The sequence below is a fragment of the Dicentrarchus labrax genome, unplaced genomic scaffold (genome assembly GCF_905237075.1).
Source record: "Dicentrarchus labrax unplaced genomic scaffold, dlabrax2021, whole genome shotgun sequence".
Classification (NCBI taxonomy): domain Eukaryota; kingdom Metazoa; phylum Chordata; class Actinopteri; family Moronidae; genus Dicentrarchus; species Dicentrarchus labrax.
The window spans coordinates 13,789,628-13,811,689 of record NW_026136712.1 but is presented as its reverse complement, the minus strand read 5'-3'; the positions used below and the strand labels follow the sequence as shown (position 1 = coordinate 13,811,689).

The 22,062-nt window shown below is 38.6% G+C and overlaps 1 protein-coding gene across 4 annotated transcripts in view; it reads left to right on the top strand.

Moving 5' to 3' along the window:
- LOC127373163 (zinc finger protein 385B-like) overlaps positions 1-22,062 on the top strand; it is a 72,599-nt gene that overhangs the window by 15,431 nt on the left and 35,106 nt on the right. For 3 of the 4 annotated variants that reach the window (XM_051417346.1, XM_051417349.1, XM_051417348.1), the window contains one exon: positions 15,141-15,416. In XM_051417346.1, coding sequence (XP_051273306.1) covers positions 15,141-15,416 — 276 coding nt within the window. Of the gene's footprint in view, positions 1-9,333; positions 9,502-15,140; positions 15,417-22,062 lie in introns of those variants that run through there. The other variant, XM_051417347.1, reaches the window with a different exon arrangement.

The following is a 22,062-nucleotide window of genomic DNA, read 5'->3' as shown; positions in this document are numbered from 1 at the left end:
CCTGTCCCATTCGGAGTTGTTTCTTAGCAGTGTAACACATAATCAAAGCAGCAGGTTATAAAAATATTACAGGCTAATGCGGTGCCAGGATGAGATATCATCTTGGCTTAAAGGAATATTTCTAGCTGGAGCCAACAGCCGGTTAGCTTAGCTCAGCACAAAGACTACGAACAGGGGTAGACAGCTAGCCTGGCTCTGTCCAAAGTGAGAGAGTGTACCTTGGCTGGACCAATTGCCAGGAAACCAGTGGAGACCCCGGGAAGTTACTGCTCCTGGCCAAGAAATAGTCCAACACATAACTTTCTACTTCAGTTTAGGCACTGATTTAAACAAATGAGATATAATATGTTAAATATTGAGTTTTAGAAGTGCTGGTGGCCGGATTTAGTTATATTTGGAAAACGCCAGTTAGCCAGTTCCCCCTTATAAAAACTGGAAGTCTTTAAAAAAGTAAAGCAAATAAGCGTATTTCTAAAACGAGTTATTTGATTCACCAGGTGTATTAAATAGAAAGTCTTTGATTTTAATGCTGTGGCGTATTTTTGCATCCATTGTATTTACACTAATTTCAAAAACTAAAACCGAGGCACTTTCCTCTTTTCCTGTTTTTTCCTGCTGTTTGCGTGTGGCTATAAGCGCTGTAAGCGTTCCAGTATACTACTGTCATTCAAGCGCAGGTCACATTTGCTTTGGTCCCCACTGCCCCGCCTTAGGGCTCTCCCAGATGGCCGATGACAGATGCCTACAATTGCTGTTGCCCTTGGTTGGAGTGCAGTTCCTCCCTCCAGATAAAAAATAAAGCTGTCCTTCCCAAGTTCTCCCAAACGTCCCAGTTTTCCCTACCCTGACTTTTGCTTATAATTTATTTTCCATCATCTTTTGCCCCTCTTGTGTTTCACTCTGTATACCTACTGCCTTTTCTTTGGTGATATATATATAAATATAAATATGGCTCAGTTTGTTTGAGCTCCTCTATCCCAGTTTGCTTTTCCCAGCATCCTCTCCTCTCTTTCGTCCTTGGCTTGATCCCATGTCCTCTGCTCCTTTTTTTTTATCATGGAGCTGGATGCTTAGCAAGGGTTTTTACCCACAATGAGATGTCCTCCCTTATATCCTTATGTTTGTTGTCTATTTGTGTAAGTATGTGTGACACATACCACACACCCAACATTTATATCTAATATTGTAAGCTAATTTGCTACTCACTATTGTAGATGACATTTCAAGAATAAATATAAAAAGCCAAATAGTTCCAATATTTTTGATTGTCCAGTACAAATTCTGCTCACTGTGGATTTATTTTTTTTTGTCCCATATGTAAATGTGGTCTGTCTGCCTGGCCATATGCTAGAAAACACTTCAGTTTAAGAGCCTCCACCTGGGGGAAGGAGATTACATTTAGTCAATTCTGACTGTGGCTTACCTCAGCTGTGTTTACGCAGAACTATCTTAAATTTGTTGAGGTTTGTGCTAAAAGACATGCAAGGACAGGGATTTCTTCTCAAGTAGGTGACCACTTTGTTTCTTCGATTATGAAACAGCTTGTGCCTAAATGTGCCATATGTTTAGATTACTTCTAATTGTCTCCACCAAACAAGGCCATTTAAGAACACAGTTGCAATATTTGGATAATTTAAAAGATGACCTTTTACTGCATTATGTTATAGTAATTGTAATGTAGTATTGCATGTGATAATGATTACATCAAGCACAGTTTATCAGTAGGATTCTTTATGGTGGTTGCATGGATCTGAAAATGTGAAAAAAGGAATTATTTCTATTTAAAAACATTAATAATAATGTCTAAGACATTATATATACAAAGTACATTTGTAAAAGTTCATACAAAACCAAAAATAACTAATAACAGGCTTTCAAACATTGCATCACTATTGCACCATTATCTCGTTGAATGCAGGGTCCCGATCAGGTTATTTTGCCTCCGATCCGAGTCATTTAATATTGAGTATCTGCCGATACCGAGTCTCAATCCAGTACTTAGACTTTCCTACATAAAACAAGTGAATAGCAGCTGCGTTTTTGCAGCGGGTGGCGCAGTGCTCCTGCACACAGAGCTCAGTGGCGTGGAGAGACAGACAGGCTGCACTGTGCATGAAAACTGACAGCTGACATAAAAACAAAGGATCAGATTTGGTCAGTGGAGCTCAATATAGCCAGATCAGTAGTAGTCGATGTCGGCACGGTGAGAGACACAGTGGCTTATACATATAACTTAACCAGAAACCTTCACAAATTTCACATATGTTGTAAATCTTTGACAAAAATACAAATCATGGACTTCATCTCTGGTATTTGGGGGAGAAGACAACCTTCCCTGTTTAAAGAATATTTTGTCCAGCTGACTGTGATTCCAGCATGGACACATAGGGTCTAACAGCAGCGACTAATGGCTGGTCAGCTCGGTTAGCTCTGACTGTATTCCTGCTGCACTGAGCGGTGGTCAATATGTCACTCTGGTCATTGTTACCTCCCGCGTCACACACACACACTCTATAGCCACAAGGTCACTACCCCTATACGATTCTCCAGTGCAGTCCTTTGCTGCATTTTTGCTGTGAGGGAGGGAGAAAGCAGAATTTAGGGGTTTCGCTACCCCCTCCACAAGACCACTCTGCAACAAAGTTGCTGTCTGAAATCCTTGATCCAAATTATTTCACTGACAAGGGTTTGCTTTCCTCTAGATGCCCCTGCACAGAGGACAGAATCTATAACTCAAACATTTAATAAGGAAAGAAAATTGGAGCACAGTTTTCAGCTTTAGGTGACATGCCCTGGTGTTTAAAACAATGACAGTGCTTTAAACATTGCATTATTCATTTGTCTAGTGATCATCTAATGGATTTTAATGTTCAGTAAGCCTGTTCATTTGGTTGAGCAGTCTTTATTGGCAAATACTGTACAATACTTAGCCAAAGAGGTGGCATGCAGGGCTGTCTGGTCCTGGGGAGCCTCACAACACATCAGAAAAGGTGACAGCTGATTGGCTGCTTCACCTCATATCTGGCTTACTGTGACACTAGACAGACAAACAACTGGGATTACATACACTTAGCTAGAGCAGGTTTGAGTGTGTGTGTGTGTGTGTGTGTGTGTGTGTGTGTGTGTGTGTGTGTGTGTGTGTGTGTGTGGGGGGGCGTGCGTGTGTGTTTTTCCAAAATGAGAAGGCTTGACACAGTTTATTTGCTTATTGTTCTTGACAAATCCTGTCGTTCTTCTGAAAGCTACAGTGTGTGTGTGTGTGTGTGTGTGTGTGTGTGTGTGTGTGTGTGTGTGTGTGTGTGTGTGTGTGTGTGGGGGGGGGGGTGGGGGGGGGGCCCCTCAGATACCAGTGGTCTAATTAAAGAGCTGGCATGTCAGAAACCTGCTCTCCCTCTTTGTTTAACATTGGATCTAATCTCCTGCTACAGAGAGCAGTGTGTGTGCTCATGTGTGTGCGTGAGTGTGTGCGCGTGTGTGTTATCTGGTGATGGCTGCGAGGTGTGTACAACACGGATGCCAAACCAGTGCAGACATTTGTTGGGAACCTGGCCAAGCTACCTCAGAGGAGTGTTTTGTGTATGCGCGCGTGTGCGTGCGTGCGTGCGTGCGTTTGGCGCGTGTGTGTGTGTGTGTGTGTGTGTGTGTGTGTGTGTGTGTGTGTGTGTGTGTGTGTGTGTGTACATGGTTGTGCATTTTCACATGAATTACTTGTGCTACTGTGGTTTCCACAGCATCTTGTGTTGCCATCATTTTGTTTGTGCTTATTGGAAAACATTGATGATCACCTCTCGAATGTTACAATAGCATAAGGTTTCTTCTCGTAAAAAGAAGCACAAATTACTTATTTAATTGTTGCCATAATCATAATTTATCCCAATCACCCACTTAAAGTCTATCATTAACATGTCATCTATTAAATTCATGCAGATAATAGCTTGAGTGAGTAATGCAGAGGTATTTTCTTTATGTGTTTAAGTGTTAAGTGACATTATGTTAGGTTATTGAATTTCAGAGGAGGAATACAGTCAGGATTTAGTGGCACCTGGAAGTGTAGTTGCAGATGACAACCTCCTCACCTCATCCTCCTATTCCAAGCGTGTAGGAGAAAGTACTGTGGCAAAAGTTGCAAAAAATGCCAGCGTTTGTTTGTTTCGGGCTGTAGAAACAGGGTGGACTCCATAGAAAAGACCCCGCTCCCTCTGTCGATAAAAATGTTTTATTCTAAGATAACAAAGACACAGATTCTTATTTTCAGGTGATTAAAACATACCTATGAATATTATATTCCATCTCTGCCAATAGATCCTCCTAAATGTTACACACTGAACCTTTAGCTACTTTTGAATTACTATCTGAATTTGGAAACAAAATTAAAAATCTAAACAAAATTCAAATTCTTTTACACCATATAAACCCTTTAATTATCTTTTTTGCACCATATAAACGCATTTATTGCCTTACTAAGTTAAAAGTTGAATGTGTTTTATTATTTCAGGGCTTATTCAAGGCTATACATGGTCTATAAAAGTGTGTCACTGCCTTCATGTTACGTACAACCATACGCACATACAGTGTCATCCCATGTTCCCAGTACCAGTTGAGTTCAAGGGAAATGTAGAGACTAAAAATATGCACCCTCTTAACAGCTCCCACTCACTTACCTAACAGAGTGAATCACTGCATTATATGAGTGGAACATTTGCAAATGACCTTGTCATAGAGATCTGACACACAAAATACCACTCATGCTGTGGGATTAAGTATGCCAACAAAGTTACGTCTATATGGCATGCATATACGACAGTGTCTAAAGTGTGGATGTGTCTTTTTGTGTTGTTCTGAGGATCAACGTGCGTGTGTGTGTGTGTGTGTGTGTGTGTGTGTTTGTGAATGTTAATGTCTTGATTGCACCCTGTGTGTCCCTGTTGTGTGCATTCATACTCCATTGAGCCCTCCAGGTGAGTCATGTTTTTCCTTGAGCTCCTTTAGTAATAAAGAGCTCTTCGTCACTCTTATTTTAAATACATCGCGGAGAGGAACATGTTCACACAAATAAGAAAAGCTTTTACTTTAACTTAGCCATTTATAGTCCATGAGCCAGGGTGGTTGATCGGTATTATCCGGGGGACAAATGCTATCATTGTTTTTTGGCAAGGTATACACCCCTAGTACTAGAAAAATCACGATAGCAGTGCAGGGGTGGTAGCGAAATCACTTTTTTCAGCTCATGAAGTTACTAACCCCCTAAGATAAATTCCGTTTTTGAAATCTGGTGTATATCTGGTATAAATTTGGGGCCCTGGCTCATGGACTATTAATCAGTTTATAACTTATAGCACACCTGCTCCTCATAGCCACATCAAGCTACACCTAATAGATTCAGTGTGTATATTAGGGCAGCAACAAAACATTATTTTAATTGTCAAATATTCTGCAGATTATTTTAATAATTTCAAGTATTATCTAGATAAATTGTTTTGTCTGTAAAATGTCAGAAAATAGTGAAAAATGTCCATTATATTCTTTGTAATTTTTTTTAATTAACATCTTCCAGTTCTTTGTTTTATACAACCAACGCTCCTAAATCCAAAGACTTACCACTAAAGACAAAGAAAAGCAGCAAATCCTCATTGGAGAAGAACAAAATGACTAAAACAAAGAATTGATTATTAAAATAATTGCAGGTTTATCTAATCAATTAATATAATTGCTTCAGCTCTAACAAATACTACCTAACCACCAATAACTATAGCAACCAGCCTCTGTTCTTGTTTCCCATCTTAATTTATAATTCCTACCTTTTTGTTTTTCTCTGCTACTTTTGGGGATTTTTTAAAATCCTAAATCAACACAACCCTCTTTTTAAGCCTACTTGCTCTGTACATAAAATTGGGACTTCCTACACAACAACATTTTTTTTCTGTGGAACATAATCCAGGCAGGAATTACATTTCCCATGCAAAATTGGAAAATAAATCAGTTGTATATAAATGTATTTTCCAGGAGGGTTGATTGTTGAGTCCTGCTTTTGAGTCCACATTACACTCACCAGAAACAGTTGACAGCATATACCCAGTGTCACCATCAGAGCGACCTAGAATCACCATCATCTCCAATAAATAGATTCAGTGCCCAGAGCAACAACACAATGCAGAATGTAACATATAACTTCCTTGCAGCCTTAGGGGACAGACACATTGGTCTACATGCTAGATAAATTATTCTATAATGGTGTTCATCCATGTTTCAGTGCAGAGATGAATGTGTCTTATGTCATCAGACATAAATCAACCAGAGTTCACTCACCTTCAGCTCTCTGCACACTCTACAGTCCGCGTTGCCCACGTTTCCTCATCGACCATTCAGTAAAATGTGCCTTTTTGTCCATTTCTTTGCCTTCTCTGCACAAATTACAGCATAATTGAGCTGCAATTTGTGTGGAAAAGGTTCAAATTCATATGTCCACTGGATGTGCGGGGTTGCCTAGCAACACAGCTGTAATTGTAGTCCACCTGTCGTTCAGTTGTTCAATATTCATTTTGACTGTCCAGGCTAAAAAGAACTGTTGGTGTTGGCGTTTTGTGCGGGGTGTCTCTGTAAATAATCTTCATGTGAATTTACTGCACTTAGACACACACATCACTCAGTAAATATATCCGACGTAGTGAAACAACAAGATTATTACTCATATTCCTCCACCGTCCAGTTTTTCCATGCCGGGCCAATCTGCTGTCGTCTGTTGTCGACGTAATGGAACAGTTATGACAGGTGTGGTAGCGAGGGAACTCATCTTGACCTTAGTGTCTGGAACGATGCCATTTTTAAAAGAGCATATGCCGAACATTCAGATAACAGCTGTCTTGTGTATGAATGCTGAAGGCCTTGGTCCACCTCTTAACACATCTGGATTAGACCTGCTCGTTCCAGGAAGTTTCCTAGATCGCAGATCAGAAAGAGCTGCAAAAGTTCACAGGTTCAGGTGGATTAAAGGCCTGGAGGGGTGTTCGATTTGTTCTGTCTTGATTCTTAAAGGCCAGTCCAAACAGAGGACCTTGGTTCTCTGAAATATATTACAGATATATTAGCAGAGGCCATCTTGTAGTTGTGTGTGATTATTATAGATTCAACAGGCTTTGGCTGTATAGAGACAAATGGGCAGAGTGTACAGTCAAGGAACAAAAAAAACATTACACAGCCAAGTCGCCGTTATAGTGTAATAGATATACAGTTGCAGGGAATTAAGTGTAGCTATATATAGAGAAGTGCCATGCTCTACTATGTCTCCTTGAGAAAATATAGGACAATGATCCACATGCTGACAAGTGATTTAATCATATAATTAGTCATTTAAAAATGGAAGCTGAACAAAGCACCTGTTCATTTTGTAATTTTTTTTTTAAAATATAGATTTGTATATTCTCAGAGAAAAATAGTGTATTATTCCCAATAACTCTTATAGACTTCACAGTGCCAAAGCTTTTCTTGCAGCAGTCCCTCATTTGTCAAAGCTCTGTGATAAACAAGTTCACCCCCGGTGTGAAACCATCATGCAGGCAGCACATCATACAGATGGGGAGAGCAGCTTGCTGGAAACAAGCTGAACAGGTTGCCAGTTTTATTTGCAGCCTCACAGCCGAGTGCCCACCTGGCTGAACTGTTAGCCTCTATCCACCATACCACGGTGACAGATTAGCATTAAGAAGACCCTCATGGAAACACTGATAAAGAGGTGGTATAGCTGATATTAGCAGTTACAGATGAAACAAGATCTTTAAGTAGTGGCTATAACATCTTGTTTTCTTCTCATGACAGTCAAACACAGTGTCTCTAAACCATAGAATAAGACATGAAGTGAATCCATCCAATAGCTGTTGAGATATTTAAGTCGGGACCGAAACGGTGGACCGACCGACCGACCGACCGACCGTTGCCATCCATAAAGCCAAGCCATTAGTACGGCCAAAAAACACTGTAAAAAACCCATGCTTTTATTTATTTTGGATGATTAGAGCTCCTCTCATGAGTGTGCTAAATGTGTTTGATTGACATCCTCCTCAGTCTATTAGCTTTATTGCGCTTGCCCAGATTGAACAAATTACACCTTTATCATTCTTATTGGTGCACGGAGTCCGGCGCCCTCATGTCATGCCAAACATATCTCTGCACACCTTCAACCTGAGCACAACTTTAATCAGGATAAGTGAAAACACATGCATTAGATATAGTTTTGACCAAAAAACAGGTTCTACACATGTCAAAGAGCAAAATGAATGATTCCTCATTTATGAAAGCACCCCATGTGGAGAACATTACGCTGTAGCTATAAGAGAGTCCCTTGATAGAGTGGTTTATGAGGTTGACAGGTCATTTCCATGCAGCTGCCTCAGGCCATAAAGCAAAGATGTTGAGCACGCTGTTGGCAGGGGAAGTTAGTAGAGTGCTACACAAAGAGATGAGATTTACCAGCAGCAGGTGAATTATTATTATTTATTTTTTTACATATATCTGCTGTCTTGATTGGCTGGTGACATGAATCATTAGTTGGAATCCTTTTATAAGATGCAGACACAGGATGTCGTAGTACTGAATATCTTGGACATTTTGGGCAGAGTTGTGATAAAAGCATTAAATAACAATAGTTTTGGTGCTCAGGTGGAGTTATAGTGTCACAGGGGAAGAAACAAGAAATCTGTCTATTGCATGTTTTGGAATAACCTTAGAGACTTGCAGTTAACATACAGGTAGTATTAAGATTTCCCTCCTTTCATCTTGTATATTTTTTAACTGAAATCTTCCTATTTTAAGCATATTAAATCAACAAAACCTTTTTAGTGTTTTCATATACATAGATGGATAGAAACCAGCCTCTTTTTCTCTTCAAGACCAATAAGGGATGGTCAGAAATCAAAAATTAAAACCAAGTCTTGTTGTGTTTTTATTTTGCCAATGGGCAGTTATGGAAATCTGCAGTATATTGTGTGATTTCTTTAGCTATATTTACATAAAGACTGCAGGGATTTGCTCAGTGATTTTTAAGACATTATGATGAATAAGAAGTGGCCTCATGCTTATTCTATCTGGACAAGCCTCGAAGTACCTTGTGTCATGCTGATTTGTTTATGATTCTGACTTTGTAAGGGCCATCAGGTCAGAGAGAGACAAAGAGGGAGTACATAAAGCAGCATTTATGACCTGTGCTTTATGTTCTTGGCTTTGATGTAGTCTTTCCTCATCCTGGACCAACGGCCAGACAGGCTGATGAGTGCTGGTATTTAAAGAGCTGCCGGGGCCAGATAGCTTCACTGCTAAAAGGACAGCACAGCCGATACTGCATTTACAGTTAAAGCTACTGTGTTTCTGATGCGTGAGCTATCTCTATCATGAAGCTGTTCATCGAACAAAATAGTTCCATTATACATAGAGATCACACTGTCGGCTCGCTGGGATTCATCTCCAACCACAAGGTCCGTAGACTGAGGTAATGCATGGATAATGCTACCAGTAAGTAACTCATACTGCTGTGCTGTTAGACAAGATGTTCTAGAGACTTTCTGCAAGCCATTATGATTTGCATGGGATATTACAGTAGCAGAGTGCAATATAAATTCACTTTGAGTAACATTTTTTAAATCTTTTGCAGTTTTTACATATAGAACATGTAGTATATGTTAGTCCCCCTGTATATTTGCTCATTGTCACACTTTCTTTACGAGCACATTTATCCTTTGTCATGTATTTTATTTATTTCTTTTTCCTTATTTAGTCTTCATAAATATTGTTTAATTTCTTTTTTGCAGTCCAGTTGTGCTCTTGAATTCTTCATTTCTTTGTTTTCTTTGGTTCTTTAAAATATTAGTCTCACCTGCACATAATGGAATTATTTTTACTTTCTGAATTGAAATTAAATCAACACAACTTATTAAACATAACGTTATGGTGCCTGTCGCATGCACACTTTAAAGGATCCAAGTTAAGCCTGTTTAAATTGTCAATTTGTCCAATTTATTGTTATCATTACAACATCCACAGAAGTTAATTAATTAGTTAATTTAAAACTCACACCTGCCCCCTATGAGGTGTTAGGTCTCCTGTAAAAACAGTTTCGATGACACATCAAATTAATCAATGGAGGAGCCAGAGGAACAGCATCTTATCTTTTTTATAGCTTGGAAATATTGTTGGTTAGAGTGGGAATTCAATAACACAACATACTCTAACATACCTTTTTATTCTTTTCAAATTAAGAAATGAAAAGTGTCATGGGACTTGTTGTGATGCACTATGTCTGTGATGACTGTATTTAATCATACTGTGTACAATAATTGGTTGAGTAGTTGTTATGGGACACACATTTGTACATTTTTTTATTATTTCTATAATTCTGGATTGTAAAAATTGTACTTCCATAGAGAAAACATTACAGAGATCATTGTTTTGGTTTTCATTTTCCATGTTATGATCAACCTTAAAGCTCTTTGTGGTAACTTGGCACAATCACGAGATCAGAATATAAAAAACAACTGTGTGCTGCCTAATGCTCGCAGATTACAATGAACTCATATACAAAATTGTAACATTGACTTTTTTGTTCATCATAATTGAAAGAACAAAGTCAGAGTTTGCAAGAACTTTTCCACCAGTGTATCATCCACTACGTCACTGATCTAAATAGGACATTTTGAAGGACATTATGTTAAGCTGGTGAATTGAAAAGCTAATATTTATTTTATTTTTTTTGTGAAATGTTTTGTTTCCTCTCTAAGTGACCACTCTATGCACTTTCAGCTGCAGGCGCCACAGCTTGCTCTGTGGAGCACCAGTAACTTTAGCCATTTGGTGCATAGCAGAGGACTGGGCTGTTTCCAGTTGCTCATTCAGGTGCCAGTTAGGCAGAGAAGCCCTGGCTGTGGTACAGAGTGCCAGCAGAAACCAGCAGCTGCTGGCAACCTGTTAAAAGTTGTTTTGTAATGGGGCTGTCAGGTGCCAACTCCAGCTGACCACATAAAGATGAGTGAGTGGAGCAGCTTGGGTGGTTCCAGTGTAATAGAGGGTTTACACTTGCGGCATCAGTGTACAGTTATATGCATTAGCATAAAAATCTGCTGAACAGTGCTTGACTTGGAATAAAAACAGTGCCAGTACTTTGGACCAGCTGCCTGAAGAGCATACACATTCAACATTTAGATAAATAACCAAATCGGGGGCTATTAATTTCAAGATAATTTGCAAACACATTTTTCTCAGGAGACAAATGAGTTTAGATTTCACAATATAGAAATCACAAATAAAATACACAAAAGTAAAGTAAGCACACACGTTAACACAGGAAGTAAACTATACTTTATATCACTAATAAGATTTTACTTTTTCATCATTTAGGACAATTTTCTTCTTCATAAGGCCCCAGAATCTGACATGTATGTATGTCTACAGTTAATGTCAATAACATTTTAGCTAATCTGCCAATGGCAGGTAAACTGAGAAAAATTTACTGGCCAAAAATATTGTTTACTGGCAATAAAGCTGCAACATCTGGTTTTGAGCTCAATATTGGAGCTCCTGCTTCATTCAGACGTCACCTCCCACAAAAACACTGACCTCCAGGCCTTTTCTCTTCGTCTTTATGTTTTCTTTTTGGTGGCTTAACACCAGTATCATCGCCACATCTCTACTAACATGTAAGCATTCAAATGATTCTTAAGGCAAAAATATAGCAAGGGCCAAATAGTAGTAAGCTGCTTTGATGTGATTCAGATCACGATAGGTCAGACGGACGGTGAGCGTCACATTAGTCTCAGCCGGTGCACAGAATAAACACAGCGATGTAAACTTTGCCCTACGCTTTCACCCCAAATTATTGGCCATCTGTCTGTTGACCCCAGTTTATTTTTTGGCCAAACCCAGACTGGCATTTGGCACTGGTGTTAATTTTGGACCCTGGTTGGCAAGCTATTTTAACAGTTACTGTTATGTGGTTGAATCAATGTTTGTCATTGAGCAAACACTAAAAACAGTGGATAAAATGTTTAATATATGTTTATTTTTCTGTTATATTCACTGTAAATTTCTCGAGAGACCATTTGTCAATCTAGAAGGTTGTGGTATTCATTTTGTTTTTATTGATAGGGGACAGTGCATACTAATCAACATTGATAACTTTAAAAAAAAATTTACAAAAAGAGACAAAACAGATAAAATATTTATATATTGCAAGAATTTACAGTACAGCCTCAAAAGGTGAGTAAACTGACTTCTGGCAGTTTTATCCTCCATTTCATCCCTAAATAGAAGAACCATGTCAATGCAAACCACCTTAAAGCGAGTTAGACAGCCCACACCTCCCTCTAACTGACCCTGTCTGCTGTCTACTCATCAATACTGTTCTGAGACAGCAGACCATTTACTGACAAAAGACTTTGGATGCAAGAGCAAAAGTCTGAGCTCTTATCCGCTGTCTGACAGAACTGAGAAACATTTTCCAACTCAAGCCAGAGAGCAGCAGCATATTTCTGCCTCGGCCTGGGCAGCAACACCATCAGTGTATCGTAATTAAAAAATGACATGCACTATTCATTGGTGATGAACAGTAATAATAGCCCAGTTCTGAAAAGATCAACAACAAACTGAATTTGTTTGGACTGTTGGACAAAAAAAGCAATTTATCAACTTTATTATAACAATCTATGGCTGCTAATTTACTCAAGCAACAAAAATTGCACTGAAATAATTATATGATATACTTTTATTATACACAATAAAATAAAAAATAATTTAATTTGCCAGTTAAAGATTATTATTTTTTGAATTATGACTAAATATGAAATAAATTAATCAGCCGTCCAGGCCACAGAGCAACAGCAGGAGCTCTGATTGATTTTTTTTTTTTGGCAGGACTTGTCCTTTAAACACATAGTTCAATTATTATTCACATTAGTCTGAAAAAAAAAATTAAAATCTCCTTTACCCCTCCATGTCTTGTTCTTATGTTTGGAACCTATTGTCACACCTCCTTCATTGTTTACAACCCACTCACCAGAAGAAATCATCATTATTAGATGATTCAGCAAACCCAGGATTTTTTCCAATGCCAGTATTTTTTCATTTGTTATACCATAAATAGCCTCGCCGAGTGTTGCTGGCACCCAGAGAAAGCACAGCCGAGCATAGATGTTATCCATGTGATAAAAAAAGAAAATGTTTTAATCGTCCAATGTTGACGTTTTCCTCTGCAGTCTCCCCCTGTATCTCCTGTCTCCAAGAAATTATGTGTATAAATTACTAAATTGGTTTACGTTTAGTCACAGGGAGGTGGTCTGAGTGGACATTGACTACAGAGAGTTTGCATCCTGAGTCCTCTCTGTTGTTACTTTGGCTAAAGTTCAGGAAAGATTTTGGTTAAATGTTAATAATAACGTTGTGTGTCACAACCAAGACCATGAACCTTAACCAAAGTGCTTTTGTTGTTTAAACAAAAAAAAATACATAAAATGCTCAATAATGCTGTAGTCAGTACGAATGGGTACTCTATGGCAGGATCAGATATTTTGGTAGAAAATGAAAGAAAAATACATTCTTTAGTTGTATATAAACGTATTCCCCAAGAGAAAGTATTGATTGATTAACATTAAGTGTTACTGAACCTGATTTGCACAATAGATCTTCTTTACAGCAGCCATTTTGACATGGACTAGTAGGGTAAACACAGGCATTACCAATTATACTAATTAAGGTCCATTCAGTGAGTCCAGTGAGCCAACATGCACAACAGCAGCACCCTGACTCTGTTGGACCTGAATGAAACCTTAATTAGTTTCATTGGTAACACCTGTGTTTACCCTACTATTTCATTTCAAAATGGCTGCTGGGAAAAAGGTCTATTACCTGTGTAGCCTTAAAATGCATCTTCTATTAAGAAGCCAGGGGCCGCTTGGTATTTGTGTGCTGTATGTGTTAGGCTTCACTGGGTTAAACTCCAGGGCTGTTTGTCATGTTGTAGTCTGTCCCTGGCTTTTGGAAATGGTGGTGGACGTTAATAACTATTTTAAGAAGACTTTGTATGTTTTAGCATGTGTTTGTTGTGGTCAAGGCCGGGGGGGACAGTGGACACCTGTTTGTGTTGAAGCAGTTACTCATGTCCCCATCCACCAGCCAGACTGTAGTAAAACATCATTCACATAATCATGGCGATGGGCTGCAGCTTTGAAGTCCATGTTGCTGGTTGGAGGCTGATGAATTCCAGCGAACAAATTTCCATTTCACTTTCATCTCACCACCAGTCAAATTGAATTTTTACAACCGCAAAGATTTTACAAATGATGGTTTCTGTTTGGTGAAGGGGGAGAGTAGGGGGGGGGAGATAGCATTCAGCGAGGCGGAGGATAAAATGTCCAACACCATGAGGACTTAATTGGATCCATTATCATATGAACAGCACCAAAACAAAGAATTCAGTTAGACTTCGGGTGACATTTCCACATTCACAGCAGAGCTCGCGTTTAGCTGCAGCTTGATTTATGCTGTCAGTCTGCCACAATCACTCAGCCATTACAGGTATTAAGGCTGTGTGCTCTCACAAAGAAACATGTCGGTCTGTGTACCCCAGGAATCGGCTTTTATTATCCAATAAATAGAGAGAAGCTGGAACAAGATGCTTATCTACAGACTGTACACGTCTCTGTTGTAATGCTGTGATGTGTAGCAGAGACAGGCCTTTCTTTCTTTTCAGCTAATGGATGTCTAAGCTATACTAGAAAATAAATGTTTATACCTTCTGACCGAGTATACTGTCCTCTTAATTCAAGGCTTTTAATGGGATGTTGAAGAATCTTAACAATTCTTATATATTGATATTTGTACATACTGATCGATAAATCTAAGTGAGAAGCATCGTTTGTCTGCCTATGATCTGTTTGGTACAATGAACTATAATGATGGTGCACTTTAAAATTGCAGTTTGAATCACACTGAAGAAAAAGACCAATACTGCTCTGCTCTGAATGGAGTCATGTTGCTCTGTTGCCCCCCTGTGGAGGCTTTAACAACACACATACCAAACATTTACAATGAAATGTCTCATAAGAGGAGTTTTCAACACTTCTGATTAACAACCTCCGTGACCTTTCCGTGATATTTTTCCCCAGATATGAAGCGTCCAAAGAGCCCCAACTGGCTGGACGGCAGCCCTCCTCCCAAGAGTCAGGGGGAACAGGAGGAGGAAGAAGACGAGGAAGACGAAGAGGAGAAGAGGGTGTCGACAGGGCACAGGGCCAAACGAGAGCGCCGTCAAAGCAGCAGCAGTGCCACTATGTGCCAGGTGTGCAACATACAGCTGAACTCCAGCGCCCAGGCCCAGATCCACTACAGAGGGAAGACGCACCAGAGGAGGCTGCGCCGACTGGCAAAGGCTGTCAGCACAGGTAGAGATTTTATGTTCTCAATACTAAAAAATAAATTGATACCTGCTGATTTAATCTAACTGAACCTGAAAAGACTGTTTTCTTTATATTATATATAGATAACATTTTTACCATATAAATTGACACAAATGACTCATCAAAACATGTCATCCCCTTGTAGGAATTTACTTATAATTCACTTCTGCTGTATTATGGTCTCTCAAAATCTATATACAATCTTATACAACTCCTTTCATACATTTATGAAGCTTATAATGGCTTATTATTATTATTAATTGACAAGTGAGCTCAGCTGCTGTTGTGATCTCATCTATAGCACATTTCAAGTCAAATTAAGGCAACTTAAAGAGACAGAAGTAGGGCAAGTAGTCCCTACACAAAATGACCTTTGCCACCCCACATTTTGACTCGTCAATGCACAGATGTAACTAATAACATTAATGAAGTGTCCCAGTAAGCTGTGCCAGTGAGACATCACGCACAATGCCAGAGCCCTGGAACTGGAGCACCTAAATGGACCAGAGCCATAATTTACCTTATTAATTACACCTTTCTTTTAGTTAAAAATTGTGACAAAGAAAGTTTCATTACCAGAGAAGAAGAACATGTAGACCCTAACTAACGTTGACTGAAAGACTCATAACTCTATATTTGCGTGATAAAACTATAAACTGCTTCAAAATGAACAAACAAAAAGTCTGAACAAAAACAGAACATTATGAACTTCTTCAAATTGATATTTACTGTAGGGCTGTTGTATTGTCAGTGGTTCTGTTATTGTCATCTGCAGTATTTTAATCAATTTTTCCTCCACAGAGGGTCTGTTTACAAGTGGTAGAACAAGCTGCTTTGTTTCTGAGCCTCATGCTTTCTTTGTGCTGCAGTTTTGCCCCAATACCTGCTGTTGTTGTTGTTGTGTTGTTACATGTCACAGTGAAGTTACTGGGTCTTGCTTTTAGACTGCTATTGTTTTTTTGTGCTGCAAAAAGCAAAAAATATAAGGTTTGGAGCCACCGCAACCTGTCAGAAAAGCTTTGTTTCTCCTCTGCACTGACGCTGCAAGTTCTGGAAAAACAGGGTTCCCAATAGAAGAACTAGAAGGAAAAAAAAGTCTTTCAATAGACTGAAACTGTACCCTGATACCTAATACACCTCGTTTGGTCAGGTGTTCATTTATTTTCACTTGTTGTATACTCTCTCTGTCACGATGCTGCAAATGTTCACATCTGCAAACCATGAGCAGGTTTTATGCATTCAGTATATATTTACTATTCCAGAGGAGCCCCTCGCCATTTTCCAAGCATTTTTCTACACACCTGTTTTGACGAGGGGCCATTAATCACCTTCACTCACCACCACCTGTGTCACTCTGCCACGCTGACCGGCTTGATCAATCAGCACTCCAAAAAAAAAAAAAAAAGCCTCTAATGAACAACTGGCCAATAAGATGGCACTTTTTAATGTTGATTTATGAGGCTGTTTCTCTATGTAGGCTTACCACACATATTTAGCTGCTCCATTCTAACACAGTGCATGAAATTAAATTATAACTATATCCATTTTTTTAATTTCTCCTTCACTTCAACCTCATTTTGTTATCATCAGAATGTTATTGACTTTTTCTGTGTCAGATAATAGCCTTTGCAGATCATCATTCATACTTAAATGTGTGAGACTGATCCAGAGCATAAAAAACTGAATGTGTGTGTGTGTGTGTGTGTGTGTGTGTGTGATCTTCCTATTTATGACTTTCCAGTATCCAGCAACAAACCTTTAGCTCCTGACTCACCGATCAGTGACGTTAGTTGCGGTAACTTTTATAGAAATCCGGGTCAATAGACAATTTTTTTTCCAGCTTATTGGTGCGGACACAGTTTTGTGATTTTTTTTTTTTGTGAACTTTCTAAAAGTTGAAAATAAACAACTTGTGACTGCATATGGGAGCAGACACATGGCTACATATCCTCAACAGGTTTACAGAGGGAGTTAGCAGAGACAAGAGCTTTTCAGTACATCCTGTTATAAAGGTCTTTATAGTTATCAGTAAATTGATATTTCAGACACTTAAAAATCATCTTAATTCTGCATTGTTACTGACAGGTTTAGTGTCGCACAACTATAATTTTTGCATCTATAAAATGTGAGGCATTGTATTGGGTGATTTATAGCAGAAAAAGTAGCGTACATGGCATAGACACTACTTACTCTACACTCTATAAATCTTGTGTAAATACTTAGATTTCTGACAATTAAATGTCAGACAGTAAGTTTAGTTCACTTAATAGTTCACATGGTACGATTTGGTACAGTTTATTTATCAGTTGAGATGTCTTATGGTTAGACTTACTTCATGCTGCCTGTTTAAATAACCCATAAGAAAAGCAAACAGCTGAAAGAACAGTTTAACCTATGGTTTATGTGTTGTTTTGCAAAATCACCCACAACACAACTAGTGTTATTTTGTCATTGAGAAGCAGACTCGGGCCGTACTCCACATCCCATCCACATTTTTGATATGCATACGGCATCACCATGCAGACTCTGTGCAGTGCTCTGCAGTGACTTCCTCTGTGATGCAGACTCAAGAGTGTTGACAGACTTGACACAATTTATTGATCGTTTTTCATACTAAAGATATGGTGATAAGATTGGCAGCAGAGTAACAGTGTCCTTTTGAACTTCCCTGTTGCACATTCAACAATTCTTTTTCGACCCGACACATCTGAGCCACCACAGATCAGTTGACCAACTTAACACACTAGGTACAACTTACTGTTACATTTTTAGGAGTACACCTCTTTCAACATGTCACAATCAGAAGTAATAAAAAATAAAATGAATGTTTCACCAGGTCTTTTACACCTGGTATTAACAAGTGATCTGTGTTAGGATACATTATCTGGATAATGACGTCCCATCTGTGGCTCTTTGGATTCATACACATTTATAATGTGTTCTTATTATCTTGACTTAATAAGTTGTATTTTTCCAGCTGTAAACAGCTCCTCCATTTTCTTTATGCAGTTCATTGTGGGACAATATTGCCTATCAAGTATTTTTAGTCATTGCGTTAAGCATAATTTATTTTGTTCCTTTTACATCCTCAAAAACCTGCTTCGATTTAGTTTAGTGCGGTATAAAATTGGGTCACAGCTTATGTCTGATTGTGGATAGCTGTAGCCCGTCATTTAGACTGTGTTGGCATATTTATTTGACTGAAGAGATTTATTATCTAGAGAATGAAACGAGTGCCACAACCCACTGAGAACGTGTGTATGGTCTTTTGAATGTGACCTCTATTCTGCTCCAGTTTGTTGGCAAGACAGCAGGGAGTGATTTGTTCTCTCAGATGAAGTGCTTCCCTTACTGACACATTTCTCTAAAACAAGGGGAAAACTGTGCAGGAAATAATTCCCTACCACCATGAACACTCACACACAAACACTGTTTTACTGCAAACAAAGTGGTGTTGACGTGTTTAGACTTACACAAATAATCATCACCACTGCAACTGTTTTAAAATGATTAGATTTTTGTTCATCACTCATCATGGAATGCTTTTCATAATGTGCCATGTGTTGAGATTAGACGTGTACATCAATAGCATCAGCACTGACAGAGTTTAAACACCCGACCTGCTGCAGGCCACAGTGTCAGGGCCATCTCATCCATTAATTGATTGTTAAGATGAGACTCACTCATGGGCAGCTTGTGTCAGTCCCGCAGGGTGAAGGGCCTCTCGTTTTTCCCACACGGGGCACAGAGTAATTTCACACCTGCCATGTTTGAACCGGTTAAATGAACCCTACAGCGTTTGATTCCTTTTGTTTGGGTTGTTGTGAAATTGACAATACCACAGTCTAATTGAACAGCGCACCAACAAAGTAAACTAACTAAGAATAGCCATGAAATTGTGTATGTATATGTAGATGGCCTAATTTTATATGTCGGCCTGCAACTAATATATTTTTCAGTATTGATTAACCTAACAATTTCTCTCGCAAGTAATTGATATTGTTTGGCCTATCAAAAGTTGCAAATAAACTCCTCTCTTGTCTAACTTGCAATAATACATACATCTGACGTTTTGGTGCTAGACCTTCCTCAGGCAAATGGTTTGTGACAATGAGAAGCCATCTTTAATAGGGAGTGGCTGTACGTCTGCAATCAATTCCCCAGTGCAGTAGGAAGGCATAAGTACAAAACGCAATGCAATTTGCTATGTGACAGTCTCAAAATCAAATACATGGTGCTGGAAAAGTATAAGAAATAGTTACAATAAATGGATAGATTACTATAAAATGAAAGCTTAAAGTCCCAAAAGTTAACTGCATTCCCAAATATTGTAGGTTGCAGGCAAGTGAACATTCTCCATAAATAAATATACTCTTTCATAATTAAAATAACATGGTCTGATGAGAAAACACTACACCAAAATATACATGTGTTAAGTACCGATAATCACATTTCCCTGTATTTTATCAGGCTGCATTTGTTCCATTTAAGTAGGTCCCTATAAATAGATCGTACATGCTTCAAGAGGTAATTGCAGTCAGAAAAGGTACAAATTTAGCTGGTTGTATTTGTGGATGAACCTAACATGGCATATCTAAAACATGTAAAAAAAAAAAATAATGAAAAATACCCATCAGTGTTTGGAAATGTTTCTTTGTTTGACAATTTTGCTTGAAAAATAACTTAAATGATCAATCAACTATCAAAATAATTGCATATTATTTTCTGTCAATCGAGTAATAGTTTCAGTTCCAGCTCTAGTTATATTTACATCAAATAACTCTTTTGATTCTTGTGTCTATTATGTCACTTTATTGTTATTGGATACCAGAAATAATACATTACTGCAGCATAAATTATAAAAAGTTGTGTTAACTCATTACATGTACATGTTTGTATTTAGTTTATTAGTGACATTTATCAATTAACTTATAAAAACCTTAATGTTTCATACCTAACCACCATGGATAAGTGAGCTGTAGTGCGGAGGATTGTTTTTTCATATAAAGCACCAAGCATCCTTTAATGTGGTAGCTGATGTACAAGATAATTTTATAAAAGCAACATGACTCATTACTGGATACGACAATGGTTGTCAGGCAGAAAATAGCAGCCAAGCAGATTTTCCGTTAAATTTTATGAACAAATAAGGACGTTTTATGTCTTATAAGCCTTTCTGTTGCCTATTTCACAGTAAATAGGGGGAAAAAAGCCAAGTAAATTAAGGTGACTGTTGGTATAATTCAGTCTGTCCTGCAATGAAACCAGCCTAATAATACCCATTGACTTCCCACAGCTGAACTAGCACTCCCTTTATTTAGCCTTGTGAAGTGATTGCTCAAATGAAAAGAGATTTTAATAGGATGGTTCTCACTGGGAGCCTTTCGAGAAGGGAACAGACCAAAGCACTTTCCACTTCCTACGCACCACAATAACCATCTAAACCACTGTGGAGTCGTTTCAGTTCAGGGGTTACACTCAAAAATAGAGGTGCGGGAGAAGAATGTATATTGCTTTTAAGGCAAATTTGCACACTTTAGCTTGAACTAGACCTTAAAGGGCAGCACAAGGTTAAACATGCAGAGAGAGAATTGCATTTCTTGCCCTCTAAGATCACTAAATACATTTATTATCTCAACGATTGTCTTTTACGTACAAAATCAGTTTAATAAACTAGGAAAAACAGTGTAAGAGCCAGTTTTAAGTTGTAGCGGTGCAACCAGAGCGGACAAGGTTAAAAGGCCCTGTAAAAACAGTACTAATCAAACCAGCACTGTCTCCCCATATTTTCAATCAATCAATAAATATCTAGCTAAACACTTTATATACATAAACATGTAAGCAGAGTCCCGACTTGTCATCCTGTCATTCAATGCTTGTGCATGTTGTGTCGGATATTTAAAAAACAGGCAGCAGAATCTCACTCTTCAATAAATGAATGATAAAATTGATGATTGAATGTATTCCTGGGTTCACTGTGAGAAGCTGGGGTGAGGATCGACAGTCATTAAGGCTTCAACAGCAAAATAAGTTTGAAAATCCAAACAGTGATGCAGAAAAAACTTCCTTGCTGTCATAATATTTACACTTCAATGCTGTTCTGTCTCTTTCTGCAACCTCTTGAGCACCAAATAGCACGCCAGCACGTGGCTCCTTCCCTAAATAGCCTCTCATGTCTTAATGAAGGGACATTAACGTAAAACGAAGAAGAGGCAATCTCTTAAAGGCAGAGATGAAGATGAAGCCAGAAATGTTACAGCACATATCCCATGTCTAAATATTCACTACACATACTAAATACAGTTTATCCATCAAACACAAAAGGCAGTGTTTACAGGTGGGAAGACAGCAAGGGATCATATAAAACACTTCCGTCTACATCTTCCTGGTGCCGACAGTAGAGGTTTACACAGGTCCACCCTGTTTCTAGTAACTGAGACCTGATCCAGGACCAGCTTCAAGCCATTACAGCAGTCTAATCGGGTCTGGTAGGACTCATACGTACTGACATCGGTCTCAGGTCATTGTGGTGCCAAGAGGACTTGCTTTCAGCTCTTAAATGTCCAGTGTGTAACATTTAAGAGGATCTATTGGCAGAAATAGAATATAAAACTCATAGGTATGTTTTTAT